The sequence below is a fragment of the Pan troglodytes genome, chromosome 6 (genome assembly GCF_028858775.2).
Source record: "Pan troglodytes isolate AG18354 chromosome 6, NHGRI_mPanTro3-v2.0_pri, whole genome shotgun sequence".
NCBI classification, from domain to species: domain Eukaryota; kingdom Metazoa; phylum Chordata; class Mammalia; order Primates; family Hominidae; genus Pan; species Pan troglodytes.
In genome coordinates this window covers 155,213,229-155,230,096 of record NC_072404.2, presented here as the reverse complement: position 1 = coordinate 155,230,096, position 16,868 = coordinate 155,213,229, and the positions used below count along the sequence as shown (strand labels likewise).

The 16,868-nt window shown below is 42.5% G+C and overlaps 1 protein-coding gene across 10 annotated transcripts in view; it reads right to left on the bottom strand.

The window, feature by feature from the left end:
• TBXAS1 (thromboxane A synthase 1) overlaps positions 1-16,868 on the bottom strand; it is a 241,618-nt gene that overhangs the window by 148,506 nt on the left and 76,244 nt on the right. For all 10 annotated transcript variants that reach the window (XM_063815029.1, XM_063815030.1, XM_063815028.1 and 7 more), the window contains one exon: positions 207-300. Coding sequence is in view for 5 of the 10 variants with exons in the window: in XM_001152761.6 (XP_001152761.1) it covers positions 207-300 (94 nt within the window). In the remaining 5 variants the exon portion in view is untranslated. The remainder of the gene's footprint in view (positions 1-206; positions 301-16,868) is intronic.

Here is a 16,868-nt window from a genome sequence, read left to right as displayed (position 1 = left end):
TTACAGGCATGAGCCACCATGCCCAGCTAATTTTTTGTATTTAGTAGAGACGGGGTTTCACCATGTTGGTCAGGCTGGTCTCGAACTCCTGACCTCAGGTGATCCACACGCTTCGGCCTCCCAAAGTGCTGGGATTACAGGCATGAGCCACTGTGCCCGGCCCTCAGCATATTTTATGATGGAAGCCAATGGAAGACAGCTCTTACCTGGCGGAAAAATGTCAAGTTTCCAATAAAAGGAGAAGGCTTGGGATGTCTGAGGCCTAACTTCTCCAGTCTTGAGAATGCTGATGTGGAGTACCTGGAGGGAAAAGCAGATTTTAAAAGCTGAGAAATGAAGTTGCACTCATGCTTTAGGCTCTATTAGGAACTAGAATTACTGAGCTCTCTGGAAGTAAAGGCAAAAGAATAGGTTTCCAGTCACCACATCTAAGAACCAAAAAATTGGAGGCCTAGAGTTGAGTGAGTAGAATAGGAGTCCAGTCAACCTCCTGTTGAGTGTCCTGCTGGAGATCAAGGAGTCCTGAAACCTCTGAGCTGGAGATGCCTTACAGATGATGTAGTCCAACTGCCCCTCTCTGACCTAGAATTCCTCTTAATAGATTGTTTTAAAAATGCCACTCTCTCCAATTCCTTTCCTTTGCCTCTAAATCTATCATGAGCAATTGCTCAGAAGGCAAGGTAAAAAAAACTAACAATGGCAAAAGCTCCCTGTGCAAATGTGTGTATTTTCATGGTCAAGACTAACCCCTCCCTGCCACACACATAATTTGTCCCTCACCACATTCCCTGGCCTTATAGAGAATATTAAAAATAGGAACGGAGGGAAGGCGCCATGAGGAGAAGACCTATCACCAAATGCTTACAACCTCTTTAAGTCTTTGTTTTCTCGGCCCGCAACCATATGGGAAGCATATTTTCTTAACCAAAAATCAGGAAGCGTGGTCCGACAGATTTCTGTGCCACTTCCCAGGAGAAAGCGGCAGTCTGAGAAGTGCAGTGTGGCTGTCAAAACATTGGAATTACTATGGTATTTCAACAGTTTATAGGAACAGAGGGATAACACAGCTAAAGTCAGAACTGGCTTAGAAAAACCTGCACATATGGCTCTGATCCCTAACCAGCAGCCAATTAGGTCAAAAGTTCAGTTAGTTCAGCAAAATTAATGAGTCAAACTGGTTGTTTAGCATCACGCAGAGATCAGCCAAATCACAATTTAAGGGCAAGGAAAAACATGGAGACTATCAGTACAATCTAGCTTTCTGTGTGTATTGAAACTCAAACTATTACTGCTGTAAGAATCACTCTTTTTCAAAGGACAGAGTGTTTGCTATACTCTTTGATCTTTCCCACCTGCAGTCAATAAGGAGTACTTAAAATAAAAATACTCAAATATTCAGGGAAAGGAAACACAGCTTAAGTGCTGGTTTGCATTATTCTGAGCAATGTGCTATTTATTTCTTTAGAGACAGGGTCTCTTTCTGTCACCCAGGCTGGAGTGCAGTGGAGGCTCACTGCAGCCTAAAACTCCCGGGCTCAAGTGATTCTCCTGCCTCAGCTTCCCAAGTAGCTGGGACTACAGGTATGTGCCACCACTCCCAACTAGTATTTCAGATTCTTTGTAGAGACAGGGTCTCCCTATATTGTCCAGGTTGGTCTTAACTCCTGGCCTCAAGTGATCCTCCTGCCTTGGCCTCCCAAAGTGCTGGGATTAAAGGCATAAGCCACCACACCTGGCCAAATGAGTCGATTTTTAAAGTGGTCACAAGGGAGAACCAGGGCAGAACGGGAAGGCAGGATGTCCTCTATCCCAAGTTATCCTAAGATTTCCACCGTATGGCTCCATTAATAGGTTTGAATGAATTCCCAGTACGTCACATTTAGGTCCATGTTCAAGTGTGATTACAAACCACACTCAAGAGCCACGCGTGAACGCCAAGGATTAGTCATACCAACACTCCTCTTCATTAGTGTGAGTACCGAAGGTTGACAGCACAGTTGGTAAAAGTTATTCTTTCAAGTGGACCATAATGTTTTAAATAATTCCCCTTACAACAGAGAGGAAAGACCAAAGGAAACTTACCAGCCCACTTAACACTTTCTTTAACATCCTCAAATCGGTGTCTATGTTCATTTCTTCATCAGCTTTTTTGAATTATTTTCTAAAAGTAATCTCTAATGGGTAGAAAAAAAGATGTAGACCTTGGACCACATAATTACATCTTAATTTTGTAATTAGATGTCGTGATTGTCTAAAGGACAAGAAGTCTGTGCCTAATTACACATGCTAATTATTATGCAAGTCCATGCCCTAATTATGTAACTCCACTTATGAAAATACTGCTAGTGTGTCTATGCACAAAATTCAGACATTTTCAAACATATGGCATCAGCAGAGTGTCCTGGACACCACCACAAACTTCCCTTTGCAGCCTCGACTCAAATCTGGAACTTGAGCATTTGTAGCCTCAACTCAAATCTGGAACTTGAGCATTTGTAGCCTCGACTCAAATCTGGAACTTGAGCATCTTCAGCTGGAAACTGGCCAAATATTGCCATCAGTAACTCAAGTTCCTGCACCCAAATCTGCAGGGAGAGATCATTGCCACCAAATTTATGGGCAAAATAGCAACATGGGTTCCATTTGTCTCCCTACCACTTCCTTCTCTGCACTCTTGTTTCATACCCTCTGGTCTCAGGGTCCCCTTGCTGCCCTCTGACTGTCTCAACACGTTCTTAACCCAAAATCAATGAACCCCAGTTGTAATGGGCTGAATTGTATCACCACCAAAAAGATAAGTTGAAGTCCTAACCTCCAGAAGTCCTAATCTCAGAATGTGACCTTATTTGGAAATAGGGTCACTGCAAATGTAATTAGTTAAGATGAAGTCATATAGGCCAGGCACGGCTGCTGATGCCTGTAATCCCAGCACTTTGGGAGGCTGAGGCAGGCAGATCACTTGAGGCCAGGAGCTCAAGACCAGCCTAGCCAATATGGTGAAACCCCATCTCTACTAAAAATGCAAAAAAATAGCCAGGTGTAGTGTTGCATGCCTGTAATCCTAGCAACTCGGGAGGCTAAGATAAGAGAATCTCTTGAACCTGGGAGGAGGAGGTTGCAGTGAGCCAAGATTGTACCACTGCACTCCAGCCTGGGCGACAGAGTGAGACTCTGTCTCAAAAAAATAAATAAATAAAGTCATACTGAAGTACAGGGGCCCCTCAATCCAATATGACTGGTGTCCTTATGAGAAGATGGCCATGTGAAGACAGAGATTCACAGGAAAGTGCCGAGTGACTATGAAAGCAGAGATTGGTGTCAGGCCACTGCAAGCCAAGGTATGTCAAAGATAGTCAGCCAACCACTAGAAGCTAGGAAGAGGCAAGGAAGGATTCTCCCCTACAGATTTCATAGGGAACATAGCCCTGCAGACACCTCAATTTCAGGCTTCTGGCCCAGAACTGTGACACAATAAATTTCTGGTGGTCTGGGTGTGGTGGCTCATGCCTATAAACCTAGCACTTTGGAAGGCCAAGGTAGGACAAGTGTTTGAGCCCAGGAGTTTGAGACCAGCCTGGGCAACACAGCAAGACCCTCACCTCTACAAAGCGTAAAAAAATTAGCCGGGTGAGCCTGGTCGTGGTGGCTCGTGCCTGTAATCCCAGCACTTCGGGAAGCCAAGGCAGGCAGATCACTTGAGGTCAGGAGTTTGAGATCAGCCTGGCCAACATGGCGAAACCTCATCTCTACTAAAAAAAAAAATACAAAAGGTAACCAGGCAGGCTTGTAATCCCAACTACTCGGGAGGCTAAGGCACGAGAATCGCTTGAACCCAGGAGGTGGAAGTTGCAGTGAGCCAAGATTGTGCCACTGCACTCCAGCTGGGATGATGAAGCAAGACCCCGTCTCAAAAAAAAAAAAATATTAGCCAGGTGTGGTGGCACACACCTGTAGTCCCAGCTACTTGGAAGGCTGGGATGGGAGGATCACTTGAGCCCAGGAGTTTGAGGCTGCAATGAGCCACTTTTGTATCAGTACACTCCAGCCTGGGCAACAGAGCAAAACCCCGTCTCAAAAAAATGAATAAATAAATAAATAAATAAATAAATTCTGGAGTTTCCAGCCACTCAAGTTTGTAGTACTTTGATATGGCAGCCCTAGGTAAGTGGTACACTAGGGATACCTATGAGTGAGTCTTACAGGGTCAATGAAAAGTTGTTTTTAAATATCTTGCTGTTACTTTAAAAATTGTCATTGTAAAAAAATCCTTTTATGTCAAATTATGTTATTAAGTCCTGTGCCATTTTAAAAAGTGCAGGAGGCCAGCAATGCTACTGTGTAAAGCAGGTAATATGCAATGATCAGACGATCACCATGTTCTGATGTTTACAATGGGTTTCCTTTGATGTGAATTAATGCAAATGTATCCCACAATTATGGTTATGGACACCTGTCATTGTTTACATCAAGGATACTTAAGTTGGAAAACGACAACAGAAAGTATATATAGCTTTAGACAGCATCTTTCGGTTTTATTTTCACAACCAACGAGGTCATTAAACGCTACAGGACACAAATACTGCTGTGCCAGCGGTACAATTTACTGTCCATTCTCAAAATAAATCGGGCCACTGGATCATTCTCAAAATCAGGTTCAATTTGTAAAGGCTGGAAAATTTCCTGTATTTTATCTTCCTCAAGGCTTTCTCTTTATTTATTTATTTATTTATTATTTATTTTCGAGGCAGAGTCTCACTCTGTCACCCAGGCTGGAGTGCAGTGGCACAATCTCAGTTCACTGCAACCTCCTCTTCCTGGGCTCAAGCGATTCTCCTGCCTCAGCCTCCTGAGTAGCCAGGATTACAGGTGCCCACCACGCCAGGCTAATTTTTGTATTTTTAGTAGAGACGGGGTTTCACCCTGTTGGCCAGGCTGGTCTTGAACTCCTGACCTCAGGTGATCCGCCTGCCTTGGCCTTCCAAAGTGTGGGGATTCCAAAGTGTGTGAACCACCGTGCCCAGCCTAAAACCTTCTCTTAATGGATTCAACATGGGTGCTTAGCCCATTGTTTAGCCAAAGAAGCCACTTCTGATAAATTGGTATTTTGATGAATCACATATTAAGGAGATGGTCAAACTGACTGAGGTTTGGAACAAAAGAAAACAGAAATTATCTACCTCCAGGAATTGGCTTCTCCTGTAGTGTGCAGGAGAAGGGTCCAGCCGGCCCCTCCGCTCGGTCATTACATCCTCACTGTCACTACCAAAGAATTCCTACTTGGTGCACTGCTTTCAAAAACTTCAGTGGATGTATTTGAAATGGTGAAAGATTCCCTTGGCAAATAGCGCTTCTCCAGGGGTAAAAACTTGTGATGCTCCAAGAACAGGTGAAGCCCAGCGGTGCCAGGTAACCCACTGTCCTGCACATTGGAGAAGAGAGGCCCTTTGCCATGGTTACTCTATGGTTTCAACATGCATGCCCTCATGGGCTTTGCCAGCAATTCCATTAAACATCATGGCCACATCGGAAGCTTTATTAGAAACAGATCCTTAAATAATTGCCTTTTCAAAACGTTTTGTTAAGAAATGGAAGCAGAGTGTGAGGTTTGCTGGCTTTCCAAGACACATTTTGAAGTGCTTCACAGAAATTTGGGCACAAAACTAGAACTATCAGGGAGAAAGCCTACTCTCTTTATATTGTCATTCTCTCGGTTTTTTTCACTGTGTATTTTTTATATGTTTGCTATTACATTCTCTCTTTCTATTTTTCCTATGTCTCTACTTTTTCTTCTTTTTCTTTTTTTTAGCATTCTCACTCTGTTGCCCAAGCTGGAGTGCAGTGGTGTGATTTCAGCTCACTGTAGCCTCTACCTCTCAGGCTCAAGTGATCCTCTCACCTCAGCCTCCGAAGTAGCTGGGACTACAGGTGTGCGCAACCACAGGTGGCTAATTTTTTTGTTTTTTTTGTAGAAACAGGGTCTCACTATGTTGCCCAGGCTGGTCTCAAACTCCTGGGCTCAAGCGATCTGCCTGCCTCAGCCTCCCAAAGTGCCATGATTACAGGCAAGAGCCACTGTGCCTGGCTTATTTCTCTACTTCTTTTTATCCAGATTTCTACTTTTTTCATTTAACATAAGGAAAAACATCTCCATGTTATTAATCCTTTATAAATATCATTTTTATGACTGCTTAATAGTGCTCTTATATACATATTATAATTTACTAAACCATTCTTATTGTCAAATACTTAGGGTGTTTTCTATATTTTAGCTACTTTGAGTTATGCTGCTACAGTTAGCATTTCTGTGCAGAGGTTTTCCCACACTTTGTGCATGAAGATTTTCTTAACCTGAGATCCATGAGTCACTGGTTTTAAACACTGGTATGTAATATCTAATTGCTTTCCATAAAGTTTGTCCCAGCTAGTCCTACCGTTGGTGTATCCTTTGCACCAAATGCTCTCATAAAACTTTTTTCTAATTTGGTAGCTACATCAATGTATTTTGATGTCTGCATCTATTTTCTTACTAGAGAGAGAAAACACATTTTCCTATCATTTCTTCTTCATTCTCAAAAATATTTCCCAATTTTTGACATTATTAACTTTCTTCCCTTCTTCCCTCCTTCCTTCCTTCCCTCGTTTCCTTCCTTCCCTCCCTCTTTCCTTCCTTCCTCCCTCCCTCCTTCCTCCTTCCCTCCCTTCCTCCTTCCCTCCTTCCTTCCTCCCTTCCTCCTTCCCTCCCTCCTTCCTTCCTTCCTCCCTTCCTCCTTCCTTCCCTCCCTCCATCCTTCCTTCTTCCTTTCCCCCCACCCTCCCTCCCTTCCTTCTTTCCTTCCTTCCTTCCTCCCTTCCTTCCTTCCCTCCCTCCCTTCCTCCTCCTCTTCCTCCTCCTCCTCTTCCTCCTCCTCCTCTTTCTTCTTCCTCCCTCCCCCTCATTCCCACAGTATGGTTTATCTAGGTGGCAGGCAGAATTGTGCTCCACGAACTGATTTAAAAATTAGTTGGAAAATGAACAGTCATTGATAGGTACTGCAAGCTGACTCCACACACATATCTGGGTGTGAAGAGGAAGATAAGCAGATAAATCTGAATAGTTTTCATTGACTTAGCTAATAACTAACCACAGCCTTGTTAGTTGACTGTAAATTCCATTCCCTTTATCCTTGTCCCATTTCTCACCCACACCCACAACAAGAGAAACTGTAAGGATTGAAACTGCTTAAATCATGCCTCAAGGCAGATGTTCCTGGGGGGTCGGCGGGGAAATGGTGCAATACAGATTTTACATGTGAGATCTTCTCGGTTTCCCTTTTAGCACCTCGTGTCCATCCTGGCATCCTCATCCTCATGTTCAGCCCCCTCTCCATTCCCTTAAGACCTCGATCTCAGTTTGCCCTCAGGGCTGGAAATCATCTGATGCACACTCACTCACGTATCAGTAGTAACTAGGCTATCCCCTAAAATACAACCTGCAAACGAGACTGTTCATTTACAAATTTATAATAGTGAGTATTTTTTTTCCAAGCAATAAGAATCGGACATCTCCTTCCTAGAGTACCTCCTTTCCAGGTACTTGAGAAGCCAAATCAATCATCAGAGGGTGTGTTGAGCCAGATTCTACAATGAGAGGTGGCTCAACAGAATCGGTATCTCAGTGGGACCCTGGTAAAATAATCCTGTCCCACAGCTGATTACATCCCTCCAAGGGGTTAGCAAAGGGATGTTGTGCCTGCTGCACTGCTCCCTTTTTCCCACTGATTCATAATGTCACTTCTATCATGCTCCTCAGTAGTATAGGTGCTTGGATCTATTCTGATCCATTTGTCTAGCTTATGCTTCACTATTTTAATTATTATAACTCTAAATCACACTCTTTGTTTTTTTCTCTTTTTTATACATTACTTCTTTTTATTCTCTTTTTTGTCTTTTTTTCTTACCCAAATTCCTTTTACCATATAATACATTTTTATAACTTACTTTTTCATATTAATTTTAGAATTAGTCTGATTTGATGAGAAAATGCTATTTGGATTTTTCTGGAATTGCATTAAATGTATACATTAATTTAGAACATACCAACATTATTACAACATCAATTTGTCTCATCTATGAATGTGTTGTATCTCTCTGTTGATTTTATTTTCTTTGTCCTTCAGTAACATTTTATGATTTTGTGCAAAGAGTATCTTTTTGCTATTTACATACATTTGTTTTGGTGTTGCTCATGTATAGGAGCACCTTTTTTTTTTTTTAATGCCAGCGTTGTAATCAATGATCCTTCTGGACTTTCTAATTAGTTTTATTGGTTTACATGTGGAATTTCTTTGATTTCCTGTGCTGATAATTATGTTTTATGCAAATAATATCAGTCCATTCTCTTTCTTTTTAATCCTTTTGTCTGACTTCTCATTTTCTTTTCTTATTACATTGGCTAAAATCTCTAGTACAAAAAGGAAGCAGAAAGAGTAAGCATCCTTTTCTTGTTCTTGACTCTGCAGGAATGCAGCTAATGTTTCAAAATTAAGTGTGAGGTTTTGCTTTAGAGTTTTCATAGATATCCTTTATTGGGTTGAAGATATTTCCTTCTACTCCTAGCTTACCTGGAAAAGTTGTTCTTGATTAGTCATGCTATGGGTTTATCTATTTTATTTATCTTTTGAAAGCACCAACTTTTTCTTTGTTGATCATTTCTCATTTTTGTTGTTTTCTAGTTCATTGATTTATGCTCATATTTTGATTATGGACTTCCTTCTATTTTCTTTGGGTTGACACTTTGTTCCTTGTTGCTTTCTTTTAACTTCTTAAGTTAATAGTTTAGTTCACATGTTTTCAATGAAGGCATTTAAAGCTATAAATCTTCCTCTAAGTAGTTCTTTATCTGCATTCTGTACATTTTTAATGTAGTGGTTTTATTGTCTGATAGTTGCATTCCAATAGGAAACTTCTGAATATCAATGTGCTATAAGATGTACACATGCAAACCTCAGGAGAACAGATATGTTGGAGTTACAAGACCTTCCTATTGTTTTTTCAATTCTGTTCCACCCTATATACAAGATTTAGTGAATGACAGCCATTATAATTTGTTGCCTAAGGAACCGCTTATAATCTTTACCCCTCTGGAAAAAAAATAGAAGACTACTCAATAAATACATAAATATCTGGCTGGTGTTCAGTTCTTTCACCAATAATGTAGGTACCACAAAGACATAGTCATTGCAGTCATTAGCCTGACAATAACTTTGTCACTGCACAAGAAAAATATATTATACATGTATACTGACATACAAGAGTTATACGATCATTATTATTATTATAATTTACAATAGTTTTTAGTTTCCTGTGTCTCAGGCACTATGCTTAGTACTTTTTATATACTGTCTTGTACAAGCCCTCCAACAATCACATAAGGATAGAAATAAATACCATTCTTATATTACTGATTAGGAAATAAAAGCTTAGAGAGGTAAATAACGTACCCAAGGTGCTGCTAAGCAATTGAGTCAGAGTTAAAACCAGGTCAGCCACATTTCAGACAAGTGCCGTTATTCACTAACCCTACTTACTGTCCCTTTCTGTCCTCTAGGCTAAGACTTTGTGGATAAACCACAACATGAGAACATGTAGACAATATGCTGAGAACAAAGGCAGGCTGCTTAGAAACCAAAAGTGTATTAATAACATATACTAATGAACTGATGATTGTGATGAGAAAGAGAGAGAGAGAGGGAGTCTTTACCTATCTAAAGCCAATCTTGTTAGTTTTGCTCCTTGTCCTTACTCATTATTCTCAATTATTGTTCCTTCCTGTTGCATTGATTTCTCCATTTCTACTGGATCATTCCTATCAGCATACATATTCTAGTGTCTTCCATCTTAAAGGAAAAAAGGCAAACTCTTTGGATTTGGCCATTGCCTTATTTTTCTTCATTCCTTCCCAGTAAGTTTCCTTGAAAGCATTGTCTAGACAGCTTTCTCCCCTTCTGTGCCCTTAGTCTCTCCACCCCCTACTGCAACTAAGCTTCTGTACCCACAGCTTCCCTGGGGCTGCCCTTGTCAAGATTATTGATGATTTTGATCTTATCAATCCCATTATTTCTTTACTGATCCCTCAGTAGGATTTTGATAGAGATGAACATTCCTCCTTCCTGAAGCACTCTCTTCCCTGTTTCCATGATACCACTCCTCCGGCCTCAAAGATTGCTCCTCACTGTCTTTGCTGGCTCCTTTCCTTATGTTGAGTCCCATCACTTCAATACCATCTATAAGTCAATAATTCCACATCTTTAACTCTAGTTCCATTTTCTTCACTGAGCTCCAGTCCTCCTTACCCAACTTCCAACTTGATGGATGCTTTGAATGTCTGTTAGGCATTTTACAGTTAATCTAAATCTGATTTTAATTTTCCCACTAAATCTGTTGTCTCCCAATCATCTCTACATCACCATTGCAACCACAATCCACCAACTCCTCAAGTCAGAAACACTTGAGACACAGTAGATTGCATAATGGGTTAAGACATGACTGTCCCTCCCAGTTGGAGGATTATACATCCCCACCTCATTTACTTTGGGCAACGTGATGCCTGGAAGCAGAGATTAGAGTGAAGCAACCGTGAACCAAGGAGGCAAGAAACCAATATTCCCCTGGATCCCCCAGAAGGAACCAGCCTGCCTGACACCTTGACTTCAGGCCAGCAAGACTGATACATGGACAATTTGCTCCATAAAATAATAATTGCAATGGACCAAAACACATCAAATATATTTTGAATCCATGAGTTCACAATAATACAAAAATAGCATGTGTCACCGTTGTCAGATGTTACGCACTTAATTCATGATACCATGTTTGGTACTTCAGCCATGCGAATACCTGTGCAAAACTTACATCCATTTTGAGACTTGTTAATTGAATCCTTTGCCATTAGAATTCTTTTAAACAGGCCAGGCACAGTGGCTCGCTCCTGTAATCCTAGCACTTTGGGAGGCCAAGGCAAAGGAGGTCAAGGATCACTTGAGGTCAGGAGTTCAGACCAGCCTGGGCAACAAAGTGAGATCCAAAAAAAAAAAAAAAATTCTAAAAAGAAAAAAAAATTAGCCAGGTGTGGTGGGGCATGCCTGTAGTACTAGCTACTTGGGAGACTGAGGCAGGAGGACTGTTTGAGCCCTGGAGTTCAAGGTTACAGTGAGCTATGATCGCACCACTGCACTCCAGCCTGGGCAACAGAGTGAGACCCTGTCTATATGTATAGTAAGTGTCTTACATAATAGATCAAATGCAGAATCCTGTCAGAAGTGAAGACTTTTTTTTTTTTTTTTTTTTTTTTTTTTTTTTTTTTTGAGACAGAGTTTCACTCTTGTTGCCCAGGCTGGAGTACAATGGCATGATCTCAGCTCACTGCAACCTTCGCCTCCCGGGCTCAAGCAATTCTCCTGCCTCAGCCTCCCAAGTAGCTGGGATTACAGGCATGTGCCACCACGCCCAGCTATTTTTTGTGTTTTTAGTAGAGACGGGGTTTCACCATATTGACCAGGCTGGTCTCGAACTCCTGACCTCAGGTGATCCGCCCACCTCAGCCTCCCAAAGTGCCGGGATTACAGGCATGAGCCCACCGCCCCCGGCTGTGAAGGAATATTTTTAGGTAAACTTATATTTCCCAATTGTATTAATTTTCTATTTCTGTTATAACAAGTAGCCACAAGCTGAGGGATTTAAAACAAAACAAATTTATTCTCTGACAGCTCTGGAGGCCAGAAGTCCAAAATCAACCTCACTGGTCTACAGGCAGGGTGTCCACAGGGCTGGTTCCTTCTGGAGATGGCAGGGGGTGTCCCCTCCTTGTCTCCCTGGGTCATGGTCATAACCTTCCAGTTCTGCTTCCAGTCCTCACACTGCCTTCTCTTGCTCTGACAACTCCTGTGTCCTTTTTATAAGGACCTCGTGATTACATTTAGGGCCCACCCAAACAATCCAGAATACTTAACCCCTTTCATGATCTTCAACTTAATCACATCTTCAAAATCACTTCTGCCATCTAAGGTTGCATTCACAAGTTCCAGAGGCTAGGACATTGACATTTTAGGGGGCCAATATTCAGCTACCACACCAACTTATAGTGTATATAGATCCTGATTTTATTTTGAAGTGTGCCTGAAAAGAAGTGTCTGGGGTGGGGACTATGAGTTACCCTGAGCTTCCTGTTTCTACAGAACTGAACAGTACATGGTACAGTTGCAGGGGGTGGGGTGGGGGAAGGCCAGCCGAGAGCTCACCCAGTACCCAGCCTCTGCCTTGGGCAGCACTGAACCAGGCTTTGGTAGCCCTACCACTGAAACAGCCAAGAATATATATTTTTTAGTTTTGTTGTTGTTGTTTTTGAGACAGAGTCTTCCTCTGTTGTCCAGGCTGGAGTGCAGTGGCACAATCTCAGTTCACTGCAACCTCCACCTCCCAGGTTCAAGCCTCATGCCTCAGATTCCCGGGTAGCTAGGACTACAGGCGTGCACTATTGTGCTCAGCCAATTTTTGTATTTTTAGTAGAGGTAGGGTTTTACCATGTTGGCCAGGCTGGTCTCGAGCTCCTAACCTCAAGTGATCCACCCACCTCGGCCTCCCAAAGTGCTGGGATTACAGGTGTGAGCCACCATGGCTGGCCAAAGATAACGTTTTATAAAGAAAGTATTACAATTCTTTTAAAAAGGTATCTAGTTGATGGTTATTGTAATTCAGAGAGTTAACTAACTTCTCCATTTTTATCCTAACTTTTCAGGGCAAGAAAGCCAACTGAGTCAGTAAGTCTCAACAAGTATTAAGGCCTTAATCTTTTAAATTCAGTTATTTGTATAGCACCTTTATAATTTTGGCCATATCTGCAAGTTGCCTGTATATTTACTTATTTCCCAATTTCTTTTAGATAAATTGAAATGAATTCATTTTAAAAGGAAATTTTATGTCGTGATCATAAGTGAAAATCAGTATCACTTACATAAATTAAAAACTAATGATAGGCTGGGCACAGTGGCTCACGCCTGTAATCCCAGCACTTTAGGAGGCTGAGGTGGGCGGATCACGAGGTAAGAAGATTGAGACCATCCTGGCTAACACAGTGAAACCCTGTCTCTACTAAAAATACAAAAAATTAGCCAGGTGTGGTGGTGGGCGCCTGTAGTCCCAGCTACTTGGGAGGCTAAGGCAGAAGAATGGTGTGAACCCGGGAGGTGGAGCTTGCAGTGAACCGAGATCGTGCCACTGCACTCCAGCCAGCCTGGGTGACAGAGTGAGACTCCGTCTCAAAAAAAAAAAACAAAACAAAAAACTAATGATAAAAAATGAATGCTTTTGGCCGGGCACGGTGGCTCACGCCTGTAATCCCAGCACTGTGGGAGGCAGAGGCAGGCGGATCACCTGAGGTTGGGAGTTTGAGACCAGCCTGACCAACATGGAGAAACCCCATCTCTATTAAAAATACAAAATTAACCAGGCATGGTTAATTCTGGCGCATGCCTGTAATCCCAGCTACTCAGGAGGCTGAGGCAGGTGAGTCACTTGAACCCAGGAGGAGGAGGTTGTGGTGAGCCAAGATCACGCCATTGCACTCCAGCCTGGGCAATGAGAGCAAAACTCCTTCTCAAAATAAAAAATTAAAATTAAAAATTAAAAAATAAATAAATGCTTTATAATGAAAGATTTTTAAAGTCCGTGTACCTTCTAAAGTGATCTCACTCACCATTCACAGTCTATGGGACGCTGCCAAGAAGACATGACTCTCAAGGATGGTCCGAGGAAGACATAATCAAAATGTGGTCTGCAAGGTTGCTTGGGCTCAGCTGATAGTTCAAAACCATGGCCAGAGAGCAGATACCAAGCATGGTGCTGGGGGAGTGCTGAGTTCCGGGTACCAGGATGCTGCAGGGACCATGCCTACATGCCCTTGCTCTGTGGCACTTACAGCCTAGTGGACCAGACAGACATTCAATGGCTACTGACAAACAGTTAATTAAGCATTTACATTATGATCATTGTGGCTAAGAGGCATCCCCTGTCACCTGTCAGTCCCAGTTTAAATACATGCTTTCTATTTTGATCACTCTTCTGTCTGACTATTGGATATTTGTTGAGCCTTAAAAAACGATAAATGGTCTCCACTTATTATGTCCCCCAAAGTTAATCTGGAAAAAAACAAAAACAAAGCAGGACCCTCCAAGAAGGACCCATCCCCAGAAAAATCATTAAACTGAGAACAGAGGTGTCAAAGTTGGCACAATAAATGAGAGCCATGTTGTGGCACCATAGCAGGTGAAGGCACTGGAAAGGCTGCTGCCTTGGAACAGATGGGCCACCTGGAGGCCATGGGGCAGAGTGAGCATGGGGTTGATGTGTAGGAAGAAGCACTGCAAAGAAACTGCCTTAAAATGGAGTATGTTCTACTTTCTCAAGAGTGCTTTAAAATGCCCATCCCACCCCCAAGAAAATTCAGCCCAAGGCCAGGCGTGGTAGCTCACACCCGTAATCCCAGTGTTTTGGGAGGCCAAGGCAGGAGAATTGCTTGAGGCCAAGAGTTTGAGACCAGCCTGGGCAACATAGCAAGACCCCACCTCTACAAAAAAACTTTTTAAAAATTGCCAGGTGTGGTGGTGTGTGCCTGTAGACCCACCTACTTGGGAGGCTGAGGCAGGAGGATCACTTGAACCCAGGAGTTAGAGGCTGCAGTAAGCTATGATCAAGCCACTGCACTCCAGCTTGGGTGACAGAGAGAGACTCTGTCTCTTAAAAAAAAAAAAAAAAAGTTAAGAAGAAAAGAAAATCCAGCCAGCCAACCCCAAGATTCTGACCCTGGGAAAGTGTGTTGCCCTTCTGTCCCAGTGAGAATTAAAGAAGAATGATGAAGGTACAGCAAACAGTAGTGCCACCATCCGAACACACACACAACGTGTGTTTCTCTTGTGAAAACAGAACAAAGCAACTGACGTACATCATAAAACTCTTGAAGTGACTGATATTTATGAAACACTTCAGGGGTGGCCTTTGTTTGTTTAAGTATTGGTTATTTGACTAAATTTAACCAAACTTCCTCCACCTTTCACCAGAAAAACCAATGACATATATCCATGCAGCATAAAACCTTCCCCCAAAAACTCTTTTCTAGGATCGAGAGAAAAAAAAAAGAGTAATGGCTTAGTTAAATGTACAAAGATACATCTATTTAAACAGAAGATTATATGATTATATATTTTAAAATGTAAAAAGCAGCCTCTTGTATCTGGTCCTTGAATTCCTCGTGTGTCAGGGGACAGTAAGCCCAGATGTAGCATCCCACGGAAGCCCAAAGACAGCTTCCAGGGGCTGGAGAATTTGCCTCTTGAGTAGGATGTTTGCTTCTAGAACTTGTAAACTAAAAATAAAATCCTAAGCCCCCAACTGACTGAATGGACCACTCTTGGCCAAGGGGTCCCCAGAGTAAACTTGAAAACTGAGTTCTTGGCCATGATGGGATGGGGAGTCAGACACACTCCTTCTACCCCTCCCTCACTAGCCATGATTATGCTTTCTCCCCTAAGGGCTAAACAGAAAGCGGCCTTTTCAAAGCCTCCATTGGTGTTGACGCCATAACGCCCTGAAAGCGTCTGATGTTAAAAGCCTCCACCTCTGACATCAACTTGCCACCTGATGCTGCCCCTTTCTTTTGCCTGATACGAGACCACCGATTATGGAGTGATTCTGGCCATTGTATGGAGGATGCTCAGTGAGGGTTTTCCTGTCCTTTGCTTCACTTTTTGAAGTCAGAGGCTCGAAAACTCCACCCTCAGATTATGCTAAGGCTGCCATTTTTTCTACATGGGACCCATGAAGGCGCATGACGCTCAATTGCGCATGCACATGTTTCTCCTTTCATAAATATTCATGACTCCTCCCATAGCTTATTGAATATGTATATTTGGCCTCCCTGCTCTGCATAAATTCCCATTCCCTTTTCCCCTCCATCAAAATATCTTCCTAGCCTGTCGGAATGGCCACCCGAAGGCCGCAACCCTTTATGAGAAATAAAGCTCTCCTTTCCAATTTTATGAACCTCATCCCTCTTCCATTGACACACTCATCCCTCAGTTCTGAGTTCTGTGTCCTGGCCCATGAGAACGCCAAGTCAGTGGAATCACAGGCAGTTTCTTGGTTCTAGAGACGCAGGTCACCCAGGCTGCATTTTGCCTGGTGGAAAAATAACTCGATCACCCCAGATTAGCAGGAGCATTGCCACAAAACATTTTAAAGGACTCTCGCTCCTCCTAGAACAATTAAGGGTTGAAGCCACAACCCTGTAGTCCATTTCTGTCTCTCTGTCTGCCAATTAGTAGACTGGGCCTCCCCGATAATTGTGATCTCAAGGTAATGGCTTGTTTAAGTAATTGATGACGTTGTCCTCATTGGGGGATCTTAGCACATCAAAAGATGTTGAGAAAACCAAAATTCACCTCGAGTCTGAATTAATCACTTTGTCGAGCACAACAAAGGCTCTCTGCTTTGCTAATAATCCCAGATGAGGTAGCAACCCTCAGTTAAATATGGAAACTGTGGTGCCTTTAATTAATGTTTCAAAGCGCTCAGACTTGCTTTTTTCACTCGCTTTATTTTTATGAAAATGGAGGGTAGTGAAGGCAAAGCAGATATTTTCTAAACTTCTCAAGTTCAGGAAGAATGAGGCCTGGCTTCATTGGAGCTCACAGAAAAGGATCTGGGGGCTCTGGTTGACCACAAGGGCAGTCTGTCGTTGCCTAGGTCAGAGGAAGTTAGTCCCAGTGTATGTCTCCAAATGCTACCCTGTGGTCTTAGTACTTCCCCTTGCTCCAGATATGGCTTCTGGGACGACAAAA